The following is an 18,866-nucleotide window of genomic DNA, read 5'->3' as shown; positions in this document are numbered from 1 at the left end:
CATGCATCACTGTTGTCCTGTAAAAACAATATAATAAATTCGTCTCCTATAACTATGTTGCTAGGGTGTGGTTAGGCCACACTCCCTCCGCTCACTCATTGCCGATACGTATAGGCGGAACAGTTTTCGTCAAAGACCACTACATGTGCACGCTGTACACAATTTGTCCACAAAACATTTAAGCCATCTATAGTACGTAAGACTTAGTGTTCACTGTTATTAATTAAAGCTATAAAGCTGAGTCCCACTAATTATTATGTCTACCCCCTCGCCCTGCACACAGCCAAGCAACTCTCCACACACTGGTTCTCTATACATTCTTCCTCACTCAAGGAGTCAATGACAACTGGACACTTGCCACTGATAACATCTACCAGATACCACTCCACCCTCATCACAGGTCCAGACTCCACCCACTCCTGGATAACGGCAGCTGCTCTCGATGAATTCGTATTTGCTGTTCCGTCAATTGTGGTTCGAAATATTGTGTAGTTTTGAGATGTGCGGCAACTGAACACACCATCATCGATATTGGCCAATGAGATGCCTTCGCTGTTTTTAGCTATAACTTTGTAGACCATCTGTCGCAGGTTTCCACTTATAGTTGCAGCTTTACCCTCCTGCAAAGATTTATAGTTATGTACACTGAGTGCATTATTACTTATATAACTTACATTCCAGTTAAGGCAATGACTTGTTGGTCCAAACTTAAGCTGTATTATTGTTTGTGCTGTACGTAAATAAGTTATTATGAGTTGTTCATTTTAGGGTAATAATGCTCACGGTGACAAGTTGACTCTGACCCAGTCCACACTCCATTACTCTCACAAGTCCTGGTGGCGTCTCCATCAAGATTGTGACCATGGTTACAGCTATAAGTAGCCACAGTGCCCTGACCTTGGTCAGAGTAGGAGATCATCCCATTAGTCAGAGGAGGGAGAGACAGGCACACTGAGCAAAACAAATCCATAATAGCAAGTTCTGTACACATTTCAAATGATACATTCAACAATTGGATAGAATGATATCATACTCCATACCAGGAGTGCATGCATGAATGCTTCCACTTACGTTGACACACTGAAGCTGATTCACTCCAGATCCCACCATAACGACAGAACCTTGTGTCTCCTCCAGAGAGAGTATATCCATTATTACAGCTGTGTGTAGCACTGGTGCCAACTGGTCTGTAGTTAAAGGATCCATCACTGTAGGTGACCATCCCATTTGTTGGTAAGGGTAAATCAGAGCATACACCTGCATGCATGGGAATAGCTTATATAGGTACATGCAGTAGACTCTAGTCCACATTCTATTTCACTCACGCTGACACACTGGAGCTGGTGACGAGCTCCAGGTTCCATCACTCTGACAGGTCCTCACTGACACTCCAACAAGACTGTAGGGACCAAAACAGCTGTACCTGGCAGTAGCACCCACTGGTCTGTTGTTAGTGAGCCCACTAGCATAGGTTACGCCTCCATTAGAAATGTCGGGGAGATTGTCAGAACATGTGGCTGGACCAGCTGCAAAAATGGGGGGTACCGTACGTAGTTTATGGCTTTTAATTTAGTTATGATGGACAAGCAAAAAACTGCACGGACGTATACCATAACGATCAACATACTTACCCAGGTTGGCACAGAGGGTCATATCTCCTCCAGTAGTTGGTACGGTACAACAGTAGGACCCGGTTGGAGTGAGAGGGTTGTTATAATCTCTACGAGCCAGTCTGATAAGCTGAGGTGCATTCCTGTTAATGTAGAAGTGCTGTCCATCATACGCTGAGGCACCACTGTTCAGTATCACACTCCCATCAGGATACGTCCACTGTCCCAGTCCTCCATTACCATTGTTGTCAGCAGCACTTCTACAGCAGGTAGTGAGGTCAGTGTGACAGGTGAGAGAAGGAAGACCATCACTAAAAGCATCCTCTCCAATGTCAGTGATAGATATATCCACATTGTTCGTAGTGATAGGAGGACCCGATCCCAGTGTCAGGTAAACTGTATCAGGTGAACAATATAATTTATAGCAACATTTACACATAGAGATTGTTTACCTTGTTGTCCAGTGACCAACTGAACTAGTGTGATGACCAAGAGAGAGATAGATAGCAACTTTCCAGGCATAATTACAACGTACTTGCACACGACAAAATTAATGCAAGCTTTGTAGCGTATGGGATCTAGACAGCAAATGACCACCTTATGACGTTCACATACAGTATACATAGATCTATAGCGTAACGTTTATTGTAGCATGGGCTTTTAACTGAAATGCATAAGGAATAACCCCATTAGCTATGTAAACACATGCACAGACAATTATACATGTCTATACATGCAGTACGTCATGCACTCACACAGACTACATACATACACATGTACGTCTGTTTAAGGATAAAGGTTTAGCCTGGTTGATCATAGTCTGATCATAATCGATAGTCTGATAATATTCACAATTTTCATTATGTAGCTACAAGTTAAGTATGCAGAAAACATTGTTTCTACATCACTGTCCTGTAAAAACAATAGTTTTTCGTCTCTTATAACTATGTTGCTAGGGTGTGGTTAGGCCACACTCCCTCCGCTCACTCATTGCCGATATACGTATAGGCGGAACAGTTCTCGTCAAAGACCACTACATGTGCACGCTGTACACAATTTGTCCACAAAACATTTAAGCCATCTATAGTACGTAAGACTTAGTGTTCACTGTTATTAATTAAAGCTATAAAGCTGAGTCCCACTAATTATTATGTCTACCCCCTCGCCCTGCACACAGCCAAGCAACTCTCCACACACTGGTTCTCTATACATTCTTCCTCACTCAAGGAGTCAATAACAACTGGGCACTTGCCACCGATAACATTGACCAGATACCACTCCACCCTCATCACAGGTCCAGACTCCACCCCCACTCCTGGATAACGGCAGCTGCTCTTGACGAATTAGTTTGCTGTTCCATCAATCGTGGTTCGGAATGTTGTGTACTTTTGAGATGTGCGGCAACTGAACACACCATCATCGATATTGGCCAATGAGATGCCTTCACTGTTTTTAGCTATAACTTTGTAGACTGTCTGTCGCAGGTTTCCACTTATAGTTGCAGCTTTACCCTCCTGCAAAATTATGGATTTATAGTTATGTACACTGAGTACTTATATAACTTACATTCCAGTTGAGGCAATGACTTGTTGGTCCAAACTTAAGCTGTATTATTGTTTGTGCTGTATGTAAATATTTTATTATGAGTTGTTCATTTTAGGGTAATAATGCTCACGATGACAAGTTGACTCTGACCCAGTCCACACTCCATTACTCTCACAAGTCCTGGTGGCGTCTCCATCAAGATTGTGACCATGGTTACAGCTGTAAGTAGCCACAGTGCCCTCACCTTGTGTTTGGTCAGAGTAGGAGATCATCCCATTAGTCAGAGGAGGGAGAGACAGGCACACTGAGCAAAACAAATCCATAATAGTTAAGCTTATCAAGTTCTGTACACATTTCTTCATTTTAAAATGATACGTTGATATCATACTCCATACCAGGAGTGCATGCATGAATGCTTTCACTTACGTTGACACACGGAAGCTGATCCGCTCCAGATCCCACCATAACGACAGAACCTTGTATCCCCTCCAGAGAGAGTGTTCCATTATTACAGCTGTGTGTAGCACTGGTGTCGACTGGTCTGTTGTTAGTGGATCCATCACTGTAGGTGATCATCCCGTTTGTTGGTACGGGTAAATCAGAGCATACACCTGCATGCATGGGAATAGCCTATATAGGTACATGCAGTAGTCCACATTCTATTTCACTCACGCTGACATACTGGAGCTGTTGACGAGCTCCACATTCCATCACTACCACAAGTCCTCATTGACAATCCAACCAGGCGGTAGGGACGGAAACAGATGTACATAGCAGTAGCACCCAATGGTCTGTTGTTAGTGGACCCACCAGCATAGGTTATGCCTCCATTGGTAATGATCGGGAGATCATCAGAACATGTGACTGGAATGATGGTAGCCATGCATGCATGGTAGTTCATGGCTCTCCTAAGTTATATGATACTCTGAACTGGAACATACATTGACAGGTTGGAGCTGATCCACTCCATACTCCATCACTCCCACAAGTCCTAGTGCTGCCTCCATTGAGGGTGTAGCCACCAGTGTTACAGATGTAGGTGGCCACGGTGTTCTCACCCAGTGTTGAGTCGGAGTAGGAGAGCATCCCATTAGTCAGTGGAGGAAGCACACAACTGCATTGACGTATTCCATTTAACATAACGATTATCACACTTACCCAGGTTGACACAGAGGGTCCTTTCTATTCCTCCGTCAGTTGGTGCGGTACAACAGTAGGATCCGGTTGGAGTGAGGGGATTGTTATAATCTCTACGATGCAGTCTGATAAGCTGAGGTGCTCCCCTAACAACGTAGAATTGATCTCCAACATTCGTTGAGCCACCATTTTGCAGTAACACACTCCCATCAGAATACGTCCACTGTCCCAGTCCTCCATTACCATTGTTGTCACCACTTCTACAGCAGGTAGTGAGGTCAGTGTGACAGGTGAGAGAAGGAAGACCACCCACAGCATCCTCTCCAATGTCAGTGATGAGGATCTCCACATTGTTCGTAGTGATAGGAAGACCCGATCCCAGTGTCAGGTAAACTGTATCAGGTGACAACTTATAGTAACATGGAGATTATCTACATGTACATGTACCTTGTTGTCCAGTGATCAACTGAACTATTGTGGTGACCAATAGAGAGATAAATATCAACTTTCCAGGCATAATTACAGCACACGACAAAATTAATGCAAGCTTTGTAGCATATGGGATCGAGACAGCAAATGACCCCCTTATGACGTTCACATACAGTATACATAGATCTAGCGTAACGTTAATTGTAGTATGGACTTTTAACTGAAATGCAATACCCATTAGCTATGTAAACACATGCACAGACAATTATACATGTACATAGCCTATATACATACAGTACGTCATGCACTCACAGAGACTACATACACATGTACGTCTGTTTAAGGATAAAGGTTTAGCCTGCTTGATCATAATTATAGTCTGATCATAATCAATGGTCTCTTTAACATTCACAATTTTCATTATGTAGCAAGTAAGTAAGTATGCAAAAAACATTGTTTCTACATGCATCCCTGTTGTCCTGTAAAAACAATAATTCGTCTCTTATAATTATGTTGTTATAGGGTGTGGTTAGGCCACGTGCACTCCCTCCGCTCACTCATTGCCGATACGTAGGCGGAACAGTTCTCGTCAAAGACCACTACATGTGCATGCTGTACACAATTTGTACAAAACATAAAGTTAACAATCTACGTAAGACTTATAGTGTTCACTGTTGTTATCTTTTCACATTAATCTTAGTCCCACTAAGTATTATGTCTACCCCCTTGCCCTGCACACAGCCAAGCAACTCTCCACACACTGGTTCTCTATACATTCTTCCTCACTCAGGGAGTCAATGACAACTGGACACTTGCCACCGATAACATCCACCAGATACCACTCCACCCTCACCACAGGTCCAGACTCCACCCACTCCTGGATAACGGCAGCTGCTTTCAATGAATTCGTATTTGCTGTTCCGTCAATCGTGGTTCGGAATGTTGTGTAGTTTTGAGATGTGCGGCAACTGAACACACCACCATCGATATTGGCCAGTGGGATGTCTTTGTTGCTTCTTGCTATGACTTCATAGATTGCCTGTCGCATGTTTCCACTTATGGTTGCAGCTTTACCCTCCTGCCAACTTATCACAATAGGTATATCGAGTGACTACTTAAATAACTTACATTCCAGTGGAGGCAATGACTTGTTGGTCCAAACTTCAGCTGTATTATTGTTTGTGCTGTGTACATGCATGTTCATTTTATAACGATACACTCATGATTATATAAACCATATTCTATTCCACTTACGCTGACACACTGAAGCTGATCCACTCCAGGTCCCGTCATGAAGACAAAACCTTGTGTCTTCTCCAGTGAGAGTGTAACCAGTATTACAGCTGTGTGTAGCGCTGCTGTTGACTGGTCTGTTGTTAGTGGATCCATCACTGTAGGTGATCATCCCGCTTGTTGGTAAGGATAAATCAGAGCATATTATACCTGCATGCATGCAGGGAATAGCCTGAAAACACATATAGTCCACACTCTATTCCACTCACGCTGACACACCGGAGCTGTTGATGAGCTCCAGGTTCCATTACTTTCACAGGTCCTCACTGACACTCCAACCAGGCGGTAGGGACGGAAACAGATGTACATAGCAGTAGCACCCAATGGTCTGTTGTTAGTGGACTCACCAGCATAGGTTACGCCTCCATTGGTAATGATCGGGAGATCATCAGAACATGTGACTGGAATAATGATAGCCATGCATGCATGGGGGGGGGGGGGGTAGTTCATGACTCTCCTAAGTTATATTATACTATGAACTGGAACATACATTGACAGGTTGGAGCTGATCCACTCCATACTCCATCATTCCCACAAGTCCTGGTGCTGCCTCCATTGAGGGTGTAGCCACCAGTGTTACAGGTGTAGGTGGCCACAGTGTTCTCACCCAGTGTTGAGTCAGAGTAGGAGAGCATCCCATTAGTCAGAGGAGGAAGGGACAAGCACACAACTGCATTGACATATTCCATTTAAAATAACGATCAACACACTTACCCAGGTTGGCACAGAGGGTCATCTCTCCTCCAGTAGTTGGTATAGTACAACAGTAAGATCCGGTTGGAGAGAAGAGGTTATTAGTTTCTCTACGGTCTAGTCTGATGAGCTGAGGTGCATTCCTGTTAATGTAGAACTGCTGTCCAGCAGTCGCTGAGGCACCATTGCCTAGTATCAAATTCCCATCAGGATACGTCCACTGTCCCAGTCCTCCATTACCATTGTTGTCAGCAGCACTTCTACAGCAGACAGTGAGGTCAGTGTGACAGGTGAGAGAAGGATGACCACCATCAGCATCCTCTCCAATGTCAGTGATGAGGATATCCACATTGTTCGTAATGATACGAGGACCCGATCCCAGTGTCAGGTAAACTGTATCAGGTGACAATTTATAGCAACAATACACATTGGGATTATCTTTGTTGTCCAGTGACCAACTGAACTACTGTGGTGACCAAGAGAGAGACAGATAGAAACTTTCCAGGCATAATTACAACGCACTTACACACAACAAAATTAATGCAAGCTTTGTAGCGTATGGGATCGAGACAGCAAATGACCACCTTATGACGTTCACATACAGTATACATAGATCTAGCGTAACATTAATTGTAGTATGGGGCTTTTAACTGAAATGCGATACCCATTAGCTATGTAAACACATGCACAGACAATTATACATGTATATAGCCTATACATACAGTACGTCATGCACTCACAGACACTACATACACATGTACGTCTGTTTAAGGATAAAGGTTTAGCCTGCTTGATTATAGTCTGATCATATCAATATAATTATGGTCAGACAGAGCTAGTTCTTCACAATTTTCATTATGTAGCTACAAGTTAAGTATGCAGAAAACATTGTTTCTATACATGTATACATCATGCATGCACTGTCCTGTAAAAATAATATAATCATAGTTTCGTGTCTTATAACTATGTTGCTAGGGTGTGGTTAGGCCACACTCCCTCCGCTCACTCATATCCGATACGTAGGCGAAACAGTTTTCATCAAAGACCACTACATATGCACGCTGTACACAATTTGTCCACAAAACTAACATCTATATACATCTATAGTATGTAAGACTTAGTGTTCACTGTTGTTATCTTTTTCCACATTAATTAAAGCTATAAAGCTGAGTCCCACTATGAGTATTATGTCTACCCCCTCGCCCTGCACACAGCCAAGCAACTCTCCATACACTGGTTCTCTATACATTCTTCCTCACTCAGGGAGTCAATGACAACTGGGCACTTGCCACCGATAACATCCACCAGATACCACTCCACCCTCATCACAGGTCCAGACTCCACCCACTCCTGGATAACGGCAGCTGCTCTCAATGAATTCGTATTTGCTGTTCCGTCAATCGTGGTTCGGAATGTTGTGTAGTTTTGAGATGTGCGGCAACTGAACACACCACCATCGATATTGGCCAGTGGGATGTCTTTGTTGCTTCTTGCTATGACTTCATAAATTGTCTGTCGCATGTTTCCACTTATGGTTGCAGCTTTACCTTCCTGCCAACTTATCACAATAGGTATATTGAGTGATTAAAATAACTTACATTCCAGTGGAGGCAATGACTTGTTGGTCCAAACTTTAGCTGTATTATTGTTTGTGCTGTGTACATGTTCATTTTATAATTAAACAAATATGATTATAAACCATATTCTATTCCACTTACGCTGACACACTGAAGCTGATTCACTCCAGGTCCCGTCATGAAGACAAAACCTTGTGTCTCCTCCAGTGAGAGTGTAACCAGCATTACAGCTGTGTGTAGCGCTGCTGTTGACTGGTCTGTTATTAGTGGATCCATCACTGTAGGTGATCATCCCGCTTGTTGGTAAGGATAAATCAGAGCATATTATACCTGCATGCATGCAGGGAATAGCCTGAAAACACATATAGTCCACACTCTATTCCACTCACGCTGACACACCGGAGCTGTTGATGAGCTCCAGGTTCCATTACTTTCACAGGTCCTCACTGACACTCCAACCAGGCGGTAGGGACGGAAACAGATGTACATAGCAGTAGCACCCAATGGTCTGTTGTTAGTGGACCCACCAGCATAGGTTACGCCTCCATTGGTAATGATCGGGAGATCATCAGAACATGTGACTGGAATAATGGTAGCCATGCATGCATGGGGGGGGGGGGTAGTTCATGACTCTCTTAAGTTATATGATACTATGAACTGGAACATACATTGACAGATTGGAACTGATCCACTCCATACTCCATTACTATCACAAGTCCTGGTGGCGTCTCCATCAAGATTGCGACCATGGTTACAGCTGTAAGTAGCCACAGTGCCCTGACCTTGTGTTTGGTCAGAGTAGGAGAGCATCCCATTAGTCAGAGGAGGAAGGGACAAGCACACAACTGCATTGACGTATTCCATTTAACACAACGATCATCTAACGATCATCACACTTACCCAGGTTGACACAAAGGGTCATTTCTCCTCCAGTAGTTGGTACGGTACAACAGTACGACCCGGTTGGAGTGAGGGGATTGTTAGATTCTCTACGATTTAGTCTGATAAGCTGAGGTGCATTCCTTATCCTGTAGAACTGCTGTCCATAACCATTGCCCAGTATCACACTCCCATCAGGATACGCCCACTGTCCCAGCCCTCCATTACCATTGTTGTCAGCATTACTTCTACAGCAGCCAGTGAGGTCAGTGTGACAGGTGAGAGAAGGAAGACCACCCAGAGCATCCTCTCCAATGGTAGTAATGAGGATATTCGTATTGTCAGTGGTGATGACAGGGCCAGATCCCAGTGTCAGGTAAACTGTACAGACAATAAAATACGGTTTTTATAACACATTAATTGTCTACCTTGTTGTCCAACGGTCAATGAAACTATTGCAATGACCAAGAGACAGATCGAAAGCAACTTTTCAGTCATGGCTGTTGAGACACCATGCACTACCACAAGCTAATGCAAGCCTTTAGTGTGTATGAGTTTTATAGTAATCGAAGTGAAGCATAATTATGTTAACCTTATGGTACACGTGATGTACTTCAGTATGTACTAAGAGAGCATGCCGTTATAGAAACGTAGCTATGTAAGAGGCAATTAATTCATGTAGAAAACACAATATCATGTTGCTCAATAAAATAATAGTGCCAGTGCATCAACTGTATCTATACCTACCTCAACTATATCTACACGGATTACCTATCTCTCGGACTCCATATTAATTCTACACGTTTCAGTGGAGATCATGCAGTGATGTAAGAGTTGATAGAGAGCAGACTTTAAAGAGCATAATTATATTGGCCATTGTGCTGAAGCCAAGGCTAGATCTATAACAGTCTATACTTTTGACCCCATTTATTATGTATACAATCTAAACTAGATCTACATTTTATTATAAGTGTCTAAGCAGAGAGAGCAGGGTCATAGGTAGCCTCGGTCCCAGGCCGTTTTTTTTACGAAGTTGAGTTGGCGGCCTAGCTAGAGACAACTCAACTGGGAACGAGGGCTAGGTTATATAGGTGTCTGCACTGGAAGTCACCTATGACTATGGGGCTGCTCCACAATCAGATCTATATATAGAGCCAGAGATTTATATTATAATTTATATAATTAGAAGATCTATACCATATAGCGCGAAATTTCGAGGGGCTTAATTTTCGCTGATTTCGTGGGGTTAGCAATCCTACACGAAAATTAAGTCCCGAAAATTGTTCTTCAATTAGAATTATTTGCTATAACGTGCAAAATTTATAAGGCGTGGCTTACGGTAAGCAATCATTCCACGAACATTGTGCAACAAAATGCTTTTAGAGGCCCTTCCACGAAATATAAGTGCCTCGAAAATTTTGCGCTATACGGTATTTATATATACATGCATTGTTGACAATTTGGTAGCCCTCTCTCTTGGGAAGCTCCCTTTGGCCAAAAGTATAGGTTGTACAATAAAGCATGCATAGAAACATATCCAGGTATGTAAAAAGTAATACATTCATGTAGAAAGCACAATGTTCATGAACAAATACAAGTTGCTCAATGACATAGAGTATTTACTCCGTGCGTTGAGCTTTGATAGATTTACCGTATATAATTGGGGAATGATCGTGAATCTATAAAACAATTAACGATTATATCGATTAGAAAATTGTCGCCTTCAAAGATCGCCTACAAGTTCAACTATAACTATGAGCCTATTATTTGCAGTCCATGAAAGTGTATAGTTTGACTAAACAGCTCATTTTTGTTTTTGTGTCCACACACATGCATGCATACACACACACACACACACACACACATGCACACACACACACTAATCCCTCTACCCCTGCTGTGCATTGCACATGCACGCACGGGTATAATTACTGACTAAAAAAACATGATAGGATTGGCCAGGGAAAGCACCAAAAAGTGTGCAGAAACAAGAAATTTGGCGCGAGTATACAATTATAACTTACAACGTCATTCATTTTATTTTTTTGCTGGTAGTTTTTCACACTATATATTTGGTGGTTTCCCGGCCAATCTTGTGCTGGTAGGGTGATGTTCAAACACATACAGTACAAGTACAGTACATGCATTTTGGGGGATATTTATTTATGAGACATAAAGATCATTGACAGTGCATTTTGTGCAAGCTATATACATAGTACATATATAGAATCATGCTTACATTGAAAGGTCCGTGCATGGACCTAATCGCCAACACATACACACTGCCACGTTCCAGCCTTTTTCTTCGAGGCCTGGAATCGAGGCTATAGCTCCAGCCCTGCAGTTGAACACCCATCCGTCTACATTGTATATGGATTGGAAACGAGGTTGGTACTACCGTAATGTCCAGGCTGCCGTCTACACTCAGTAACTGTGGCAGTGCATGGATCAATAGAATAGGCAATGACAATGATCAATGCCAATGATTTACATTGTATCATGATGAATGAAGATTCAAGAAGCATGCACCCATGCAGCTATTAGTAGCTGAAATAAAGCTCCCTATCTATGTCTTTATTCTTTCTGCTGCATGCTACCTTCTGATATTTTCTTTTAAAATTATTATAGATGCCAGTTTTAATATAATTATGCATCATAGATACTGTAATTTATAGTATATATGAGTGCATACACTACTGGTATAGATCTATAGTGACTAATCTACTATCAGAGTATATTTATAGTATCTAGCTATATAGCACTTAGAATACAAGTGCTGTGATGAAAGCCAGATTACAAGGTGTGTGCTGACTACACATTGTGGCTACCACAGGACTCCAGTCAACAAAACTCTGAGCTATAGGAGTATAAAAAATAATTAATGTACAGCATTGCAACCTAGATCTACATGCAGTGTACAACATTGTACAGTGCTCAAGCCACGTACGGGTTTGTGGAAAGCTGCAGACAAATGACGTGTAGAGATCGAAGGATCCTCCAATACACAACTCCATTACGTGCTGATAGGCTGCCTTAATTGAGATTGTGAAGGCACTTATTTAATACTATAGCCAGGGAGTCTATAAACACGCAGGAGTTCCACTATACACTGGGCATGCTCAGGAGGTCATAAGAGGTTATGAACTACTTGATCGGATGCAGTACTGGTAGTCGTCATATAATTTATTCTCGCTCATTTAAATACCGTATAACGAAAACATTTACGGCTAAAATTTCCACTGTTTTTGTGAATTTCGTGTTCCTTAATGTCACTATATAAATGGGTACTAATTTTAGCAAATTTTTAATCAATTATGTCCATGGTAATAATAAAACGCATTAAAGAATACTTCTATGAGTATGCTAAGCAAGCTATCCCTTTTTCATCTATATCTGACTCCAAACTTTTCATTCAACCGATGTACATGTATATAGAACGTACATCCTTTGACAAAATAATAATTATTGTAAAATTCAGGAAAGCCCAACAGTGTCACTAAGTGTTTCACAGACATGCTTGTGGAGTGAAGAACAGTCCACAACTGGAGGACTTGTTGACAGCTCCCTATAAAGTCTCCCGCTATCCATAGAGCTGACATTGCTGAGGACCCGAAGGGAAATATTGCAAGATTCTGTGGTGACAATGTCATCTAGCCGTTATAAAATATGACTACTAACATAAATTTTGTTTATCTACTCGATCTGTTTGTGTGCACTGCTGCCACCTACCTATATGCTTTGTTTGAGAGTATAATTTTATGTCTTGTGTGCACTGCCACTCCCGTCATCGCATATTTTTCTATGAATTGTTGAGAGTATAATTTTATTAAAATTGGGTATGCCAGGAGGGACTTTGTTACAATTCCAGCTTTCTTATGGTACAAACACAGCGCTATCGCATCTAGGTGAGCTGACTCAGAATACACAGAACGACAGACATGCATGCAGACAAACTACTACTACAACCTGTGGCTCCGCGCCGCACCTCGGGTAAATAATAAAATTGCACAATATGCAGTAATGCCTTAGCTATACACACAAAACACCGTAATTATAGGAGACAATGGGGAGAGTACTGAGTCTCTGGTAATTGTGGAAGCTAATTGTGTGTGGTACAGTTTAGAGTAAGGTGCCTAGAGTTAATAAACAAAAATATCGCTTAAATAATGTGCACGCATTAAGTATATTATACTCTAATCAAAGTGGAGTCGAATCAATTAATACTTGTCTTGTTGCTCTTGTGCATTAATAGGTAGGTTCACTAACTCTTGTGGTTTCTCTAGTCGAACCATAGCTAGGAGTAGTTGTTGAGCGGGAATTTGAGTTCTTCTCACTCGACAATGGACTGGCACTAGGAGGTCGATATCGATTCTCTTCTTCTGCTCTCTTAAGCAATGCTTCATCCTCTTTAATGTTAGTATGGGCTTGGGAAACAGACATTCTTGTTACCTTGGTTGTACCATCTGCCCCTATGTACGTCAATGGGCTACTTCGGCTCCTGAGAAGCATGGGTACAAGCTTCAGAATAATTTGCTTCTTGTAGGGCTTGATCAAATACCAGATAACGTATGTTATCATATAAACCATTGGAAGAAAGACAAGGATGTATTGGCAAATCAAAGCACCAGGCCAAAGGGTGAATGCATCTGGGTTTAACTGCGTCAAAGAATAGAGATAAAAACTCAGAGCGTTTAGAAATCCGAGGTTTGTGAATATAAGGATATCGATTGTGTTGAAAATCTTGTTTTCCTCGTTGTAAGGCTGGCATACTGCAATCAAAGTGACCATTATAGCACATGCTATCTGTTGTATCAGGTATTGACTAGACCAGGTCGGTGTTACCATGTATGATATGTTTATGAAAAGACGGAATAAGAAATAAAGACCAGCAAAGAATCTCATGTTATTTTTGTAGCACCCTTGAAATATATCCAATAGAATGTGAATTTTATCAGATGGGTATCGTCTCCACACACAATTTACCTTACTGAGGTACCACTCGAAAATTCGCATTGGCCAATGAAGTAGAAACAAAGGAGGCATGACGACAAAAATTAAGAAGAAAGCACAAGCTGGAAGAAAATATTTTTTCTGATACAATGAATCATTGTAATTAAAATTACCTGCGTAGTATACGTGAGAAAGTCCAACTGAGTGTCCGTTTTCGTTAAGAGGACTTTTGGTGTTCATAATGTACGATGATGTCATGCTAAACTTGTTGTATGAGAGTAAAACGAAAGCACCAAATGCAGGTAGTAGTGCCTTGTTCACATTCCATTGAGATTTGCACATGATCATTTGGCGTCTGTTCCTTTGAGACTGGTATATCTTCTTTCCACACCGAAATTGACAACATTCCTTGATCTTGAAACATATCAGAACAACTCCAATCATAATAAGTGGAAATATAGCTACTAAATAATCTAACATCAAAGTATCAAGCGCAATTGTTTGCCCTAAACAAAGAGGTGGAATAAGCCTTTCAACAAACTGCAAATTGAAAATGCCATATGATACCTTGTAGCCTCGCAAAGCGCTATTAGAAATTGGAATCTGTCCATCTGCACTTAAATCAAATGTGCTGGCAATTACCTGGCTGTAGAGAATGAATGCATTTGCAGGAGCACTAGTAAGTCGTATGTTTAAGAAGATAATGGCTGTGAAGAAGGCTGTCAATGGAATGTACACAGCAGCAATGTACTTGATGGTGTTTATACCTATATCTTCATCCGTACAGTTGATACAATCAAATGTAAATGTGTTTACTGTCACTGCAAAGCCGGGCAAGCATTCTCCACACAATGTGCCTGTTCGGTTGCGTGGGCCGCAGACTGCATGATCAAGGTCGTCTTCTGATGATGTTGGCAACGGAATTGACGTGTTTTTTGAGCAAAATCTCGGTGGACAAAAGGAGACAACATAATGAGTCTCGTTTCGAATGGGCATGTTTCCTATCCAATTATCCTCTTTAAGAAAAGCTTTTTGGGTGTTCTTACCACATGTAACAGTTCCAGAGTAGCTACCTTCTACGCACACACACTCATTACCATGCAGTGTGAATCCTGGAGGACAAGGAAGTAACTTTATTAACACGTTAACGTGCCAGGATGCAGGCCCAATCGAATCCAATAAAAGGGTTGCCATATTATAATTTTTTATGCTCGTCGTCAAGTTTACATTGCTATCTCCTCCCCAGAAATACTGTGCTGTCCGTTTTTTTTTGTATGAATTAACTGAAATGCTGAATAATGTCTGATTGCCTACATCTTCCGAAAGGTCATCTCGCATGACAATTGGCATATTAAACTTTTCGCCAGGGAAAGCAACAACATAAGGATTGTGTTGTGTCTTGGATGTGTAGTTTACAACAATTTGAGAAACATCAGAGTGTATTTGTGTTTTACATGATGTTGATGTGGGAAAATAGTGCCAGTTGGCATTCCAGCAAAATGCTGTTGTGACATTACTACTTTGAATTCTTCCAGACCACGTGCAAGGGAGAATTGATGTTGTGTGAATTGCACTCGGACGAGTGCCACCCTGATCAAAATTTGCAGAAAAATTGAACGTGGAATTCCATTTAATAGGACTCAATAAAGGATTAATATGTCGAATGAAGCAATTCTCGTAGCTAGCAAGCGTTTCTTTATTGACATCCAGGTTATAGATTGCTCCCCCATTGATTCTAGCATTGTTTTTGGAGAATATCAATATCGTGTTATCACTAACTCTTATGTAGGCAACTCCCAGAAGGCTAATGGCCGCCCCATTGCTCCCTATGTTTTTAGTGAATGTACCACGACAATTTGTGAAATCCAGTGATGTTCCTACTGCAGCAAGAGCAGATCCTACATTACTGTCAAACAGTACATTGTGTTTGAAAACCACTGGTACTTGATTGGTGTAAACTGCACCGATTCCAACAGAGTAAGCGTTGTAAATAGAGCCCTGTTTTTCTTGTAGGTATTTTGTGTATTCTGCTGTGTTGCGTATAAATTGACAATCACAGAGGACCACTGTGAGCATAAAACCTTCTGTCACCGGCAAAAATCTGTCAATGTTCAATGCAGATCCAAGTTTGGCGATGTTTGCTTCAAACTCTGTATTTACGATGCCAATAGGTCCCATCTTTTGATTGTTCTGAGCTGTAACAGTTATAGAAATTCCTCCACCGTTCAGAGCAGCATTGTTAGTAAGGTTACAGTCGTCTACTAGCACTTGATTTCCAATAGTTTGTGTATCCATTTGAAACAGGTAGTACGCAATACGTATACCTCCTCCTCCGGTACCAGAAGTAATATCAAAGTAGCATTCATTTCCCTCTATTATGGATCTCGATACAATCACACTGTTGTTTGAAGTGTCATCATCAAACTCTACAAATAGTCCACCCCCCCAAACTGCGGAATTGTCAGTGATGTGAGAGTTGCTTATGTAGACTTTGTTGTTGGTAGCATTCCCTGTCATGTAGATCGACAAACCTCCTCCCCTACCAAATGCAACATGGTCAGCTCGATATGGAATCAAGTGTGTAGAGAGTTCATCAGTAGAATTTGCTTGATTCTTAATAAATGAACAATTGTCGAATGTGTATACACAATCTTTGTTCATGCTTGTATAAGAAGTAACATTGTTTTCACAGCTGGTGTCTCCTGGAATACAGTAAGTAAACTCTAAGTAGAAACCACCCCCACCATTGCTGGCGTTGTTATTTGAGAAGATAGAATTGACAAATGAGTTAACTCCAACAGTGTCGTACACCACTACACCAGTGGCATTCATGCTATAGCTAACATTAACTCCATTCATTGAGATGTTTTGACAGGCATAAAAGTAAAGGGCAACTCGGAATTGCTGTCTACCAGTGGAATTGTCACCATAATTTTTGCTCGTGCTTTTTCGAATAGCTGAACAATTTAAAAATGATACATTTGTGAAATTGATATTTGTCATCCTTTCGAAAGCTAATCCAATGTTTTCACTACACTCTACAGTAGGCACACCCTCATATCCAATAAACGAAATAGAATCAAAATCTTGGAATGTTGCTACACTGGAATTCAAGAAATGAGTACCAGAATCAGACAAGTGATACAGGGTTCCATTTTTGCGATACTTTTGTTGAAGTACCCACTGTAAGCTTTGACACGGATTGCTAGCACTGTTAGAAAATGCACATGTTGCACTGTTGGAGCCATTTACTGGATTAACATAGATATCCAAACACGACGAGTCTTTCAGAAAAAAAACAAGGGTGATACTTGCTATATACACAAGCATTTTGTCCTGCATGTAGATAAATGCACTTATCTCACAATACATGTATAGTCTTGTATTAAACCATGCATGATTGAAATTGAATAATTCAATCATGCACTTACAACATGTAAAACTTACATAGAAATCCTTGTACTTTTCTCTTGAACTATCATGCATGTCATGTGCTCATCATTTTTATAATGGTCTATTCACATGCATGCAGGTGCATGATTGCTACAAGAAGCAACAATTACTAATTGTGCTATTACTATAATTATGATACATATATAGCCTGTTTACGGCACAACCGTTCATATACTGAAACAAGCATATAAGGCACATGATTTCACTCCCTTTGTGGACAACATAATTTATGTGAGCCACCGTATCAAATAATAATTTTGACTGGATTTACCGCTCAAACTGCTCTGTCAGATTTTATTGCTCCTTTGGTTAATTTTCAGGATCACGTGCACCACCAAAAAAGTGACTTAATTGCTTTGAAACCTTCACATGACAACTCATTGGCAATGAACAGGAGACTCTATTACGTAACCTTAATGATATGCCTGGTAGATCTTACCTGTTACCCACCAGGCATGTATCGAATTATACATATAATTATAGCTGCAATTACGTATATGATAATATTATCACTAGCCCGAATGCGTACGACTCCTTACGACTCCTTAAAGAACGACTCCTTAAAGAGACGACTCCTTAAAACAACTCCTTGTATAGAAGGAGTTGTTATAATTCTTAGAAGTCATGGTTTCTTAGTTTTGACTCCCTATATTACAAAAGGCTTGCCATTATTATACACTTTAGATACTGAAAGAGATAATTTACCTGAAACAATTACCCGTATGTCAGCGTTTTTGGCATACTCTGTCCAATCAATGTAAGGGATGGTATCGTTGTTGATGGACACATTCCAGACCCGTGCCCAGGCCAGCACAGTGTTGATAGTCATGGGTTGTCCACGGCATTTCCAGTTGACAATGTCAAGCTCATCGGGATTCATGATCTTTTTCTCCCCTCCCAGATTTTCTTCCGAGAAACATAAGCAGCAGCCCCACCGTTCGAAGTCTCAGTAAATTCCTTCGGGTCATCTTTTTCAGGGGCACATTTTTGCTTTTGAATTTTGCTTCCTAAGCAGACCTGGAATTAACCAATATTATGACGTATACACCACAATGTGTAAACATTCGATATACATAATATAAATCTATCTCATCGTTGGATGCTGCGTACTTTTGGGCCGGTATAGTTGATACAAAAACTCGGTTCCCCTTTATTTCATCAGATACTTGAAATCCATCAGTTCAATAGGATCGTCTGGGAACTGTTTGTTGAGAAATTCAATGAGTGAAAACACAGGTCGGTGACTAAACGGAATTCTCATAGCACCAGCTTCGAAATACTGATTTGGCTCAGACAAAAA

At 41.1% G+C, this 18,866-nt stretch overlaps 4 protein-coding genes across 9 annotated transcripts; all 4 read right to left on the bottom strand.

The window, feature by feature from the left end:
• Positions 1–136: 136 nt before the first annotated feature.
• Positions 137–2,256, bottom strand: LOC135347610 (sushi, von Willebrand factor type A, EGF and pentraxin domain-containing protein 1-like). Its single transcript, XM_064545644.1, has 7 exons — positions 2,063–2,256; positions 1,632–2,006; positions 1,326–1,526; positions 1,072–1,257; positions 784–951; positions 675–730; positions 137–620 (listed from the first exon to the last, which is right to left on the bottom strand). The coding sequence occupies exons 1-7, from the start codon at positions 2,232–2,234 to the stop codon at positions 261–263; spliced, it is 1,518 nt and encodes a 505-aa protein (XP_064401714.1). The 5' UTR covers positions 2,235–2,256; the 3' UTR covers positions 137–260.
• Positions 2,257–2,953: 697 nt separating this feature from the next.
• On the bottom strand, positions 2,954–4,241 carry LOC135348144 (sushi, von Willebrand factor type A, EGF and pentraxin domain-containing protein 1-like). The gene is made up of 6 exons (XM_064546321.1): positions 4,097–4,241; positions 3,828–4,019; positions 3,578–3,766; positions 3,286–3,459; positions 3,177–3,232; positions 2,954–3,124 (listed from the first exon to the last, which is right to left on the bottom strand). The coding sequence occupies exons 1-6, from the start codon at positions 4,239–4,241 to the stop codon at positions 2,954–2,956; spliced, it is 927 nt and encodes a 308-aa protein (XP_064402391.1).
• Positions 4,242–5,327: 1,086 nt separating this feature from the next.
• LOC135347616 (CUB and sushi domain-containing protein 1-like) lies at positions 5,328–9,725 on the bottom strand. 6 transcript variants are annotated; one of them, XM_064545650.1, is made up of 7 exons: positions 9,592–9,725; positions 9,185–9,544; positions 8,953–9,129; positions 8,674–8,865; positions 8,426–8,614; positions 8,306–8,361; positions 5,328–5,799 (listed from the first exon to the last, which is right to left on the bottom strand). In XM_064545650.1, the coding sequence occupies exons 1-7, from the start codon at positions 9,659–9,661 to the stop codon at positions 5,440–5,442; spliced, it is 1,404 nt and encodes a 467-aa protein (XP_064401720.1). In that variant the 5' UTR covers positions 9,662–9,725; the 3' UTR covers positions 5,328–5,439. The 6 variants fall into 6 exon arrangements, with proteins under 6 accessions (XP_064401720.1, XP_064401721.1, XP_064401719.1 ...); XM_064545651.1 differs by lacking the exon at positions 8,306–8,361 and adding an exon at positions 5,850–5,905; XM_064545649.1 differs by lacking the exons at positions 8,306–8,361; positions 8,426–8,614; positions 8,674–8,865; positions 8,953–9,129 and adding exons at positions 5,850–5,905; positions 5,976–6,164; positions 6,224–6,415; positions 6,505–6,684.
• Positions 9,726–12,675: 2,950 nt separating this feature from the next.
• On the bottom strand, positions 12,676–17,630 carry LOC135347582 (uncharacterized). The gene is made up of 2 exons (XM_064545611.1): positions 17,561–17,630; positions 12,676–17,449 (listed from the first exon to the last, which is right to left on the bottom strand). Exons 1-2 carry the CDS (start codon positions 17,597–17,599, stop codon positions 13,409–13,411), a joined length of 4,080 nt encoding a protein of 1,359 aa, XP_064401681.1. The 5' UTR covers positions 17,600–17,630; the 3' UTR covers positions 12,676–13,408.
• Between the last annotated feature and the right edge of the window lie 1,236 nt (positions 17,631–18,866).

The sequence above is a fragment of the Halichondria panicea genome, chromosome 14 (genome assembly GCF_963675165.1).
Source record: "Halichondria panicea chromosome 14, odHalPani1.1, whole genome shotgun sequence".
NCBI lineage: Eukaryota > Metazoa > Porifera > Demospongiae > Suberitida > Halichondriidae > Halichondria > Halichondria panicea.
This window is presented reverse-complemented; position numbering and strand designations above follow the sequence as displayed.

Excerpts from the sequence above, each read along its gene's own strand:
- LOC135347610 (XM_064545644.1), bottom strand. The coding sequence starts at position 2,234 with ATGTATACTGTATGTGAACGTCATAAGGTGGTCATTTGCTGTCTAGAT. Across the intron at positions 2,007-2,062 it reads GTTGGTCACTGGACAACAAG|TTTACCTGACACTGGGATCG; the intron begins GTAAACAATCTC and ends CACCTGATACAG. Across the intron at positions 731-783 it reads GTCAGAGTCAACTTGTCACC|CACAAACAATAATACAGCTT; the intron begins GTGAGCATTATT and ends ATTTACGTACAG.
- LOC135347616 (XM_064545649.1), bottom strand. The coding sequence starts at position 9,661 with ATGACTGAAAAGTTGCTTTCGATCTGTCTCTTGGTCATTGCAATAGTT. Across the intron at positions 9,545-9,591 it reads ATTGACCGTTGGACAACAAG|TTTACCTGACACTGGGATCT; the intron begins GTAGACAATTAA and ends TTGTCTGTACAG. Across the intron at positions 6,416-6,504 it reads ATCAGCTCCAACCTGTCAAT|TCACATGTTCTGATGATCTC; the intron begins GTATGTTCCAGT and ends TCATTATTCCAG.
- LOC135347582 (XM_064545611.1), bottom strand. The coding sequence starts at position 17,599 with ATGCATGATAGTTCAAGAGAAAAGTACAAGGATTTCTAT. Across the intron at positions 17,450-17,560 it reads AAAAGTACAAGGATTTCTAT|GACAAAATGCTTGTGTATAT; the intron begins GTAAGTTTTACA and ends ATCTACATGCAG.
- LOC135348144 (XM_064546321.1), bottom strand. The coding sequence starts at position 4,241 with ATGCTCTCCTACTCCGACTCAACACTGGGTGAGAACACCGTGGCCACC. Across the intron at positions 4,020-4,096 it reads ATCAGCTCCAACCTGTCAAT|TCACATGTTCTGATGATCTC; the intron begins GTATGTTCCAGT and ends CCATCATTCCAG. Across the intron at positions 3,767-3,827 it reads AACAGCTCCAGTATGTCAGC|GTGTATGCTCTGATTTACCC; the intron begins GTGAGTGAAATA and ends CCATGCATGCAG.